At 41.2% G+C, this 11,052-nt stretch overlaps 1 protein-coding gene across 3 annotated transcripts; it reads right to left on the bottom strand.

Moving 5' to 3' along the window:
- On the bottom strand, positions 1 to 9,780 carry EEF1AKMT1 (EEF1A lysine methyltransferase 1). 3 transcript variants are annotated; one of them, XM_030469220.1, is made up of 5 exons: positions 9,542 to 9,577; positions 4,932 to 5,085; positions 3,916 to 3,998; positions 3,030 to 3,310; positions 1 to 2,051 (listed from the first exon to the last, which is right to left on the bottom strand). In XM_030469220.1, the coding sequence occupies exons 2-5, from the start codon at positions 5,079 to 5,081 to the stop codon at positions 1,924 to 1,926; spliced, it is 642 nt and encodes a 213-aa protein (XP_030325080.1). In that variant the 5' UTR covers positions 5,082 to 5,085; positions 9,542 to 9,577; the 3' UTR covers positions 1 to 1,923. The 3 variants fall into 3 exon arrangements, with proteins under 3 accessions (XP_030325080.1, XP_030325078.1, XP_030325079.1); XM_030469218.1 differs by lacking the exon at positions 9,542 to 9,577 and adding an exon at positions 9,632 to 9,780 and having other exon boundaries at positions 2 to 2,051; XM_030469219.1 differs by having other exon boundaries at positions 2 to 2,051; positions 9,453 to 9,577.
- Positions 9,781 to 11,052: the final 1,272 nt, after the last annotated feature.

The following is an 11,052-nucleotide window of genomic DNA, read 5'->3' as shown; positions in this document are numbered from 1 at the left end:
ATTATGTTCCATCTATGTTATTCCTGCTCATTTGTTTTCTCCACCAGATGGGAAAATCTGCATCCAAACAGCAGAAATGCACAGAAACAAGTATTATCTCTACTTTATTAAGAGTCTTGTCTTACAAACTTAATGAGCTTTATCTCCACCACAAAATCAATTTTTCATTTTAGATGCTTCATTTTGTAGGTGCAGCATTTCTGTTAGCCTTTTAACAATCCCAATACATACATATGGTGCATAAAGACAAGTATTTATGCTTTGTATCCTGTATTTATCAATATAATATATTGATAAAACTGATGAGTGCCTTGGAATTTATGGACCAGCTTTCACCCAAAAATACTTTATTTGTGTAGTCAAAACTGGCTTTAAAAATTCCCACTTAACAAAACTCTCAGCTAACCCAAACCTTAGGTTTTTCTAATGTATCATCTGTTTTGATGGCAATTTATTGAAATACAGCCCAAACCTTGCATATAAAATTTAACATTTTTGTATTAGAAACAGTAAGAGTCTATCAATACACTTATTATACATTAGTGGCCTTGTAAGATTCAATGATTTATACGATGCTTCTATCCTACTGCTCTGCTGCTGTCTGTGGAACAGGAGGTAAAGATAAACGGGGCAACTGAAAAAATAAATAACTGTTCTTGTAACTACAAACTTGACATTGCTGTAAATCATCTTTAGCTTGATATTGAAATCTGTTAAAAAGCAGACACTGTATTTAATCAGATCCATTACAGTTCAAGATTTAACAGACTAACATGTATGGGTCACATTCCTAGAGAAGTATCTCATAACCCACAGTAAAAGTAACTCCACGTGAGAACCCATGGACACAGTCTGAAGCAGTAATGCACGGAGTGGCTGATGTGTTGTATTTTTATTAACTAATTACTTCATATTTCAGGTAATTTGGCCTACCTAATATATATGGGGAAATCCCTGTTGTGCTTTTTTTCCAGGAGACATCAGGTTTACACCACTTTTGGAGATCAGCTTAACTAGTGTGTTTTTTTAAAAGCTTACAACTTTTTGTTGATCTAATACATAAACATTGCAAAATAAAGACACTGTACTTCTGCAAAGAGTCATTTAACAACCTACATTATTTTTTCTCTAGTACAGCATACATACACAAGCTTATGTGCTGGTGGTAAGCGAGGACAAAATAGATCTGATCTTTTACAGAAGGAAAGTCTGAGTTAGTGACAAGGCTTTAGAGAAAGGGTGAAACAAAAACCACAAGTTTTTAAAAAGCCAGTTCAACAACAATAGTGGATAGTAGGTCTTATCTGACTTGAGAGCTGGCAGGTTGATTATTATTAAATGCAACTGGAGAGGACTCTCCAGAAGGAAACCAATTTTCTCTTCTGGCTATCCTTTATAAAAACATCAGCCTGCTAGTTAATGAATATGAAAACACATGGTACATTTAGAATAAACATCTCTCAGTCCTGTTACTAAGGGAGCATGTCTCAAGATTGAAAGGAGGCCACTCTGCATGATTTTTCAACCATCCACTAGCTACCAAGTCATCCGTTCTGATGCAATGAAGATTCTGATGTCTGTGAGGCAAGCACCTATGTGTTTTAAGCCCACATTATCACTTCAGAGAGATCCCTGAAGAGTCCATGAATAGTAAAAACCTACCAGTTAGAATTAAACTCTAACATAAAAGTTCCCATTATCTAGCAGCTGCATTGTTGGGTCCCCATTCACCTAATAAGTATGATACAAAACACAGTAACTGCAAATGCTTCCACATTTAAAAGAGAGATGCTGTCCTACCATGCTGATTAAGGCTAGTCCAGAAAACAGTGCTTGAAGGTGTGTATTTCAGCACCTAGAAATGTGGAGTCACTGGTAAAAACAGAAAGGATGACTGAAGAAACTGTAGATCCTCTTTCAGAATCAGTCCAGTCCAGAAGCATAGTTCACATAACATCGAAATTCATTGGCTAAATTTCGAGAGTGTTTTGGAATAAACTTGCACATCTTTACACCAAGATGCTTTGCTGCCTGTTCCTCCATGATTGCACCTGCAGCAAAAATATTAGCATTTGATGAGGAAACAGTTAAAAAATGGGCATTTTTAATATCTCTTCCCAAATGCTTACACACAGAGCCAGCTTTTTCTAAGGAGCCAGGGCTGAAAGCAGCTACGTTGTATTTAACAACTGAATCTATTGGGAAGTTTAAAATAAATCTGAAGGAATGGAAGACCCCAAGGAAATTAATATCCCATAAGTTTCATAAAAACAGACAGAGGGTAAGATCAATGCCCATTTTACAGAGAACTGAAACTTGAACTCAGCCTTCATGTAGCTTTTGCTACATGCCAAAGAAGTTATATGGTGGGTGCCCTGGGGAATGCAAACAGATTACATATACTCTTCCACTGCAATGAACACCAGTGTGATACTTACAGCTACACAGATAAGACATCACTTTCTTGCACAATACTTCTCAAACTTTGTAAACTGAAGGACCACCTATCCATTTTAGGCAAAAAATTTTGAGAACCACCCTTGTGCATGACTGCCATGTGCAGTTAAACAAAGAAATACGCTTTCTGTGGCCATGTATGATCTTAATTTTTCTTTATTTCACCTGGTTGGTTGACTTCCCTCAAATTGTACATATAGAGGGGGTTTGTCTTTTACTTTTTACAAAAGTTTCCTGGATATCTCCAGATGTCTTGTACTAAAACTAGTTTAAGAAAAGCCATGACTAAGGCTGATAGTCATCACTCCTTAAACCAGCAGGAGCATTTTCATAAAGAAGAACCTGCAAGTACAGTTGGTAAGTTTTCCAGTTTCACTGCTCTATCAAAAACCACATGTCTTCAGTTTAAAATAAAGGTTGAACTAAAGTAATCCAGTAAAAAGCTTAGGATACATACTCCTCCTTGAATTAATAATTATTAAACAGTATTACTGAGTTAGTATTTTTCTCACTTGTGTAGGTTTGTCTTTTGAGAGGAAGAATAAAATGCTTAATATTTTTATTAATTATACCTGTGCAAAGCAGAATCTTTCCTTTTGTTAAGTATTTGATGGTCTCTGCAGTTTTTTGAAGACATTCCTCTGACAGATAGGGTGGATCTGCTATTACAATGTCAAAACTGTGTGGCAGGAGATTTTCAGGTAAGTTCAAAGGGTGGTTGTAATCATAGAAGATAAATTCTTCTCCATATACAGAAAATCTTCTGTCATACTCCAGTATACACACTGAAAAATCTTTACCATCTTGTTCTTTCAGTTTCTGGTACACACTTGGAGCACTAACACAGGCTATCCTGAAAAAGAAACAACTAGGAATATTAATTTAAAAGCAAACAACAACAATTAAAAAACCTCTACAGAGTCTTCAGGGGAAAATATGTTCAATGTTAGTCCCCAAAATGTAAGCTATTCCTTCCTCCATTTTAACCAATAATTAATTTAGTAACAGAGTTTTAAGCATTAAAGCTATTACCTATTGCCATTACATCCATGCTGCAGAAAGATCTTAAGCTTAGCTACAGAGAAAATACTGGTTTAGAACAGCATGGAAATATACTTGAAAACTTAAATATTAGGAAGAAAACCAAGGTTTTTCATCTGTTCTGCAGAAACATTGCAGGAAGAAAGAACAGCAAGTCCTTAATATGCTCTGGAGCAATTTGAATTTCTCAAAAAATAAAAATATTCATAGTAAAGCCTTCAGCATTCAATGAAACACTAACCAGTAAGATCAGCATCAACTAATAATCAAATAGCAGCAAAGCATTTCTGCGATATCTCAGCTGAACAAAGATGGAGTATGAGTAATGAATTAAACTGCATGCTTGGTCTAGGTAGTAAAAGCAAAATATTTACAGAAAAGTCATGCTAAATCAACAATGTAATTATTAAAACCTACCTGCCACCCTTTCCAGCTGCCACAACTGCTTCATTAGCAAGGCACAATGCAGTTTCATCACTGTACCAAAACTGGCTCAATTGCTGAGGAAGATAACACACAATAACACACATCAAATCTCAGATCTTCTGGCTGTGCTATTCACAGTTAGGTGAGTCATATTTGAAGAAAACCAAAGCCCACAGCAACTTCTCAGTTCACAAATGGTAAAGCTGTAAAGGTGACTGTAGTACCTTTTTATTTCTGTAATCCAGCTACAAGTAGCACATAGCTCACACTGCTTGTTTCAAAAGCATTTACTGCAGCATCATGAAAGCCAGGAAATGCAAAATCACTGACAAGGGTACTTCAAGCCCAATGTGCAGATGCACGAACATTTATGTGCTCTTGAGTTGAGTTGTTTGGCAGAAGAGGAAAAAGGAACTTCAAAAGTGACGGTAAAGAAATTAATAAAGGATAAAAGTACTAAATCAGAAAAGAACAGAAAAAGCAGTGAAAAAAAGCAACAACCCAAAGCCTAACAAAAAAGCAGCCTGTCAGAAGAAAAAAAGCAAGGCAGCCATCCAGCAAAAAATAACCAAAGCAGAACAACCAGAACACCAACCTACCACAGAAAGAAATATGATGTGATAGATCACTCAGTCTTGTTACAGTTTATCTCAAATTCAGGGAATAATTTTCACTACCTTCACACATCAGGATGCAGTTAACATTTCCAGAAGGGACAGATGCTTTAGTTGGCAGCTTTATTCCCTCTCTTCAGCTAGTTTCACTTTGTGCCCCCCATTCCCATGGGGCGACAAAAAACTATGGCCAGATTTAACATTAAAGAAAATATCCCTACAGTGTTACTGCTGATGAACAGATTGATTTTGCCACTGTGTGAACATCTTGAGTGTTCTCCTTTTTCATTTAATTTTGTTATCCAATCATAAGAGAAAACCTATTTTCCTCTGTTCCTCTAGATAAAGGCTATTCCTCTAACTAGGCTGAATTCATGGAAGTTTAGTTCTTACCCAGTCTTCTTCTATTGAGCCAATGGAGTATTGATTAAACTCTTGGGAGGTCTTCGTGCCCTCTCTCTGTTGCTGTTCCAAATAGAACTCCTGGAGGGCTGCCAATGCATGGGATGAAAGCTGGGGAACATCATCATCATCATCATCCATTTTTCTAGACATCAACCAGAGCGAAAAAAAATTATTCATTTAACCCTTTTCAGTGGTGAATCCTTAAATAATGGCATACTTTGCAGAGGTAAAACAACCTCTACTGACACTGAAGACTTAAGTCTCACCTCTAACTAGGAAAATCTAACAACAGAAACCATTCCATCTCCTAAGGAGCTCTTAAACCAGTGAGAGGCAGAGTGGAAACAACATGTTTGCAGAGAGAATTCAGAACAGCAGCAACACTGTTCCCTTTCTATACAACACAGATTTGGCTTGTATCCTTTGCTTTTCTGAATCTGCACAAGTTTTTTGTATCAGCTTGCAGAAAAAGGACCACCACCTCTAATGGATCTGGCAAATCCTAGAGAAAATATTCCCTTTCCTCCCAGAAATAATGGTAGCTACTGGTCATTCCTTCAAAAGTCACCCAATTCTGACTCAAAATGAAGTATACAGTATTCAAGGATCAGCGTCACCTGGTTGTTAGTTTCATGCCATAAAAAGATTCCACTGAATGCCAGAAGCCTTCTAAAAACAAAAGCAGGCAAGAAGCTCAAGAAGATGTATTTCTAAGATAACACTACTTGACAAAAACCTTGTCTATTTTGTGAGTAAGAACATGGGCATAACTCGTATCAAGAAGATAGGGTGTATATATTGATGTAAAAGTACAGCTATTTGCAGAAAACTCTTGAACTGGGATACACTGCAGTCTCGCTGCCCCTGCTCCCCCCAGGCTGCCAGGCAGCATCTGCAGAGGGAAAGCTGAAGCTCTGGTGCCTGCTTCCCAGAAGAGGCAGTGCCACCTCGTGGAACAGAGGAACCCAGCATGGGAAAAGTACTGAGGAAAACTGCAAAAAGTCTTCACTCAAGAAACCCATTTTCTGGGCGGCTGATCGAAGAACTGGTACACGAGCAACGACTTCACCAGGACCTGGAGAGGGGACCATGGCCCCTGCCTTTCAGCAGAAGGCAGTGAGAGAAGTGTGAGCCACCTGAACACTGTGCAACTTAAAAAGTTACCTGTAATTCAAAATTTAGCTGCTCAGGGGTTTTCTTTTCTCCTTTCTCTGCACAGTACAAAAAGTACTTCAGAATTCAACAGTCCCTTCCACCCTTGCAGAGCTTTCAAGACATTTCCAAAACCACAGCTTCTCCCTCCTTGCTGGAAAAATGGTAGCTAACCTGAAACTGAGAGATAACTCATCAGTATTTATGAAAGTGACTGCTCTGCCACTCCATTGACACAGGATGCACATAGAGGTAAGAATCCAAGCTCTTGACTTGTTCTGAGTCTTGACTTGCTGACTTCTCAGGCTGGGTTGGCCAAACGGGGAACCCTTCAGAGCCTGCAGACCTCACACACCTATTTGTCAGCCTCAGACAAGAAAATTCTGGAGTCAAGCTGGCTAGCAAACAAAATGGCAAACTTTGTCCCAACTTTTTTGTTGAATAACACATAAATGCTTTACAGTTATTTATATTACTAATTTATGTGCTATTTAAAGAATTTATATTACTGTGAGTTCACACAGAGAATATAGTTTCTAGCAGCAATGCTCTAATGCTACAATTTATTTTAGGGCCTATAACAGAGCATTTTTCATCAGAATAGGTGTTAGAAGTTTAAAATCACTCCTCATCTCACAACTTATTTTTTATTAAATGCATCATACGTGTAGTAATCTGGTTTGCTATTAGCCCCTAGGCAAGGCTACAGTTACTTGGATCTAAAGACAGATAACATGAAAAGGAGTTAAATATAATTGCATTTTTCCCAAGCCACCCAAGTCAGTAGTTGAGACAAACTTAATCATCTGTGGTGGACAATGGTTTGCCACCCTAGTGAAAATCAGCTGGAAGGGGCTGCAAACACTTGACTGGAGGTGAACAAGTCCCAGTCAGAGGGACTGGGAAGTTATTAAAAGCCTGGATACGTGTCCTGCTACTTTAAAACCACGGGGTTATTGCATTCTGCCAAAGCTTCAGCTCCTTGATGCATACAGGGATCCAAATCCCACATCCCCAGACAATGATTGTAGGGGCGGCCAAACTAACCCACACACAGGTGCTGAGAATCTGTCCCAGCCATTGTAAAAGCCCAGAGGAAGATTCTCTCCTCTTGGAAACAATTTTTCAGGTCTCTAAATCCTAAGAAAAGTTCATCATCAATGGTCTGACAAGATACTGGGAGAATTGCCAGATGCACTTTCACAAGAATGACTGACAGAACCAAGTACATAAAATACACCAGTCTAAAGTAATTTATAAACAAAAGAAAATCCTCTTGCTAGCTAGTGTGGTCTAGCCAAAAGAAATGAAGAACTGGCAGGCCATATCTACATCTGTTTTGTAGAGTCTTCAAATACAAATCAAAACCTCTCAAACATCTGAGAATATGCCTCAAACACAGGCAGCCAGCTTGTTCCCCTGCAGTCAAGCAGGAAAAAAAGCAAAACCTCAAGGTTTTGGGGCCCAGGTGGCATGAAACAAAACAGCCTCTGAACAGGAAAGCCAAGCTGGGGAATGTCAGAAAGCAGAACTGACAAAACTACACAGCAAACCTGAGGCAGTTTTCTTATGTACTAACGGTTTTGTGGAGAAAGAGGGAAAAGGCAGGATTCATGGATCAGGAGCAGCTTATGTGCCACAGATCTGAGATCAGCTCAATTTCAGGATAAAAGCTGGAGAAAGTTTTGTTAATGTCAATGGCATTGGCAACGGTTCAAGAGGAAAGTTGTACTAGTTTAGATCAAGATGTGATACTGGTCAGTCTTCTGTCTTGAAGAAGCTAAAAGCAGCTGTCTAAGGAGACACAAGATAAGGCAAGAATATGTGCTATCTCCTCACTCTATCACGTTTTGGTATTTAAAATGATTTATTCTGTGAGTGCAGTTCTTTGAAGACACTTACCCAGTCCTTAAATTCACATTAAGTTTTGTAATCTATAATGTTGGCTGGTAAGAAGTTTTATGACTACTTCCTCTTCCTGTGAATATGGTTACTAGATTCAAATGATGTAAATACCTTGTGTTTTGGAAGAGAAAGCAAGTGGTAGAGACCATATACATTCTCTCCACACCACTCCATGTGCCATTTCTCAGACACATATAAGTCAACCCCTTCCCCCACTCAACAAGTTGGCTCTTTCCTGGCCTGAAGGGTCCCTACCCACTCCATTTTGGTTGCCAAAAGTCTTACCATGCATTTGCTCATCCTTGGTAAACACTTCTAATATGCCCTTTTTTTCATAGTATCTCAGATAGGGATGACCACACATTTATAATGCCATTTATGATATTTTCTGTTACAGTCTATTTCTTTTCCTAAAAAAATTATAGGGAAATTTTTTTCCTAAAATTCTATATTTTTGTGGCTAACACCAAACACTGATGTTTCTGGAGAATCACATAATTCCAAAGCCTCCTGCCTAATTGGGAATGGTATAGGATGAAAACGTGATTAAGCAAAATTTCCAAAGAAATTCAGGAGGATTTGCCAAGACCTCCAACATATCAGCACATACAAGAAAAAACTAAACAGCGGGTCAGGACCTTTCATCTCAACCAAAAGCAGAGACAGTATTAGAACTAGAAAATGTTCATGAAGGGTAGTAAGCCATCCATAGACTGGAACAGCTTTTGCCAGGGAATGTGTATGAGGAAGAAATAACTAAGAGGGGGTATGACAGAGCCAGTAACTATGACTGTAACTCATAACCATGGGCAGAAATGATCTGCTGTTTTCCAAGGCAAGAACTTGCAGGCAATGTGTGCTACAAGAGCCTGGTTGTAAAAAACCCGTGACATTAAAAGGAGATGGTTCTCGACAGAAGGTGTTGCTGAGCTACAGAATCCAACGTGATGGAGTTTCACAGTGCTTCGAAGAGACACAGAGAAGTTCACAGATGAGAAACTCTCAGAGGATTACTAAATATGTAAAAACTGCATCGGATTCAAAAGGAAGGTCTGGAGGCCTGGTGGCTACTTGAAGAAGTACGATGTGTTTCTCACCCTTTTTAATAAATAGTCACAGAGTGCGAGCAGGCTGGACTGGGAACCTCCGCTATCCTCCTACAAGTGAATGACGGAACTGGCAGTTTCTTAAGGCCCATTTTTTGCCGGTTTCCTCTTGTATTTCACCGCTTTGAGCGCCCACGGCTCCAACCGCACCACCCGGCCCGGCGGGCTCATCCAGCGCTCTCCGGGGAGGCGAATCCCCGGCCCCCCCCACAGCACACCCCGGCGCGGCGGGTAGCGGCGGCAGCCTCGGCGCAAAGCTCCAAGCTTCCCCAATGCTACCGGGACCGAGCAAGCCCCCAAAACCTGTGGTAGGAAAAGCCGCCCGGTTGTGACGCCAACCACGCACATCCGGCGCTGCCCCTCCGCTGCGGAAGACCCGGGATGGGGCAGAGCAGATCCCGGGCCCGCCGCTTAGGGAGCGCCGAACGCCCTCACCGGGGGAAAAAAGGCGGGCGGACGGGCACGAAGCGCCCGGGTACATGCACATTACTCCCCAGGCCGAGCGCACCTTTTCACTTCACTCACCTGGCGCCAGATCCCTCCGCGAACACAGACCCCTCCCGGGGCCGGGCTGGGGCGGGGCTGTCAGCGGCTGCTCCGCCATTGGGCTGAGGCGGTGCCGCTGCTCGGTAATGGCGGCCGCGTATGCGCATGGGGCGGTGCCGTCTGCTCCCCCTCGCCTCCCACCGCCCCACGGGCTCCGGTCGGTGTCCTCTTGCACAGGCGGCTCCTCCAAGCCTGGCAGGGGGGGAGGAGGGAAAGCCGGGCGGTGGTAGTTAGTCGTGTTGTTGTACTGCGGTGGGTCGAGTGGCACTAAAGGGATCTGGAAAAGGTTTCCAGATCAAACAGGAGCCTCGTGAACGTGTGATCAGTGCAGGCACCGCCGCTCTGCCCAGGCTCCTCACAGCCCGGAGCGCGGCCCCCGAGGGGTCCTTCCCCTGCCTGCTGCTGGGTCAGGGCAAGGGGAAACCCGCCTGGTTATGTGCCAAGTGTTCAAAACCCATGAGCTTTGGACTTCAGTATCGGCCCAGCTCCCCACTGTTTCTCTTGATCTGGCTCTCGGGTTCAGGCTTTTTCATTTGAATTAATTATTACAAAGTTGTAACAAACTCCCTTTCTTGCATAGTCGAACTGCTTCTTAGGTAAGTTTCCAGAGACAGCGGTTTTTAAACGGTGTCTCCCTTTGGTCCGCAAACTTACTGTCTCTCCATTTCCCTGGCTGTGCAGGCAAAAAACACATATCTAGCACCTCTTGTCATCTCATATTGCCCCAAACCAAAAACTTAGAGCTTCCTCACCCGTGTTTATGTTTGGGTTTTTTGGTTTTCTTTTCCTTCTTCTTTATAAACTCTGTTCTTGCCCTGATAATTTGTAGAAGACATTTTCGTACTTTCTGTTGTTCAATATCTCTCCTTGTAAAACAACTAACAGAAGGTGATCCATCAGAGTATTTTATCATTAACCCAACACCAGATTCCCCTCAAGTTCTCCAGATGATGCTATCAGCAACAAGTTGAAGAAGAAACTACTGTTTTACCTACAGTCTGTCAAATCTTTATCTGCTGCAACACTGCTCTGTGGATATATGGAAAGTCGCAGGCTCAGCAGTGGGCACTTACAGAATAGAACTATTTCCTTGGAAGGCAGAAATACCAAATTCTGATGGAGTACTTTGCAGCACAGCTTATATAGGCAGCAGAAAATAAAGCTTTCTTCCAGAGCAGGATGTGGGGATAAAATGATTTTTCTTTCAAATCCTCATACTTTTTATCTTACTCTTCCATTTACAAACAAGGCTTTGCATGACAGTAAAAAAACTGAGGACTTTTCCATTTGATGTTGAATAAATTCCAAGTAGTCTGGATCTGGCATTCAGTGCATTACTCCCTCTGGCTTCTTTGAAAGGTCTTGTCAAAAAAACCTCATCCTCCCAGCATGGAAGATTA

This window comes from Calypte anna, chromosome 1 (genome assembly GCF_003957555.1).
Source record: "Calypte anna isolate BGI_N300 chromosome 1, bCalAnn1_v1.p, whole genome shotgun sequence".
NCBI lineage: Eukaryota > Metazoa > Chordata > Aves > Apodiformes > Trochilidae > Calypte > Calypte anna.
This window is presented reverse-complemented; position numbering and strand designations above follow the sequence as displayed.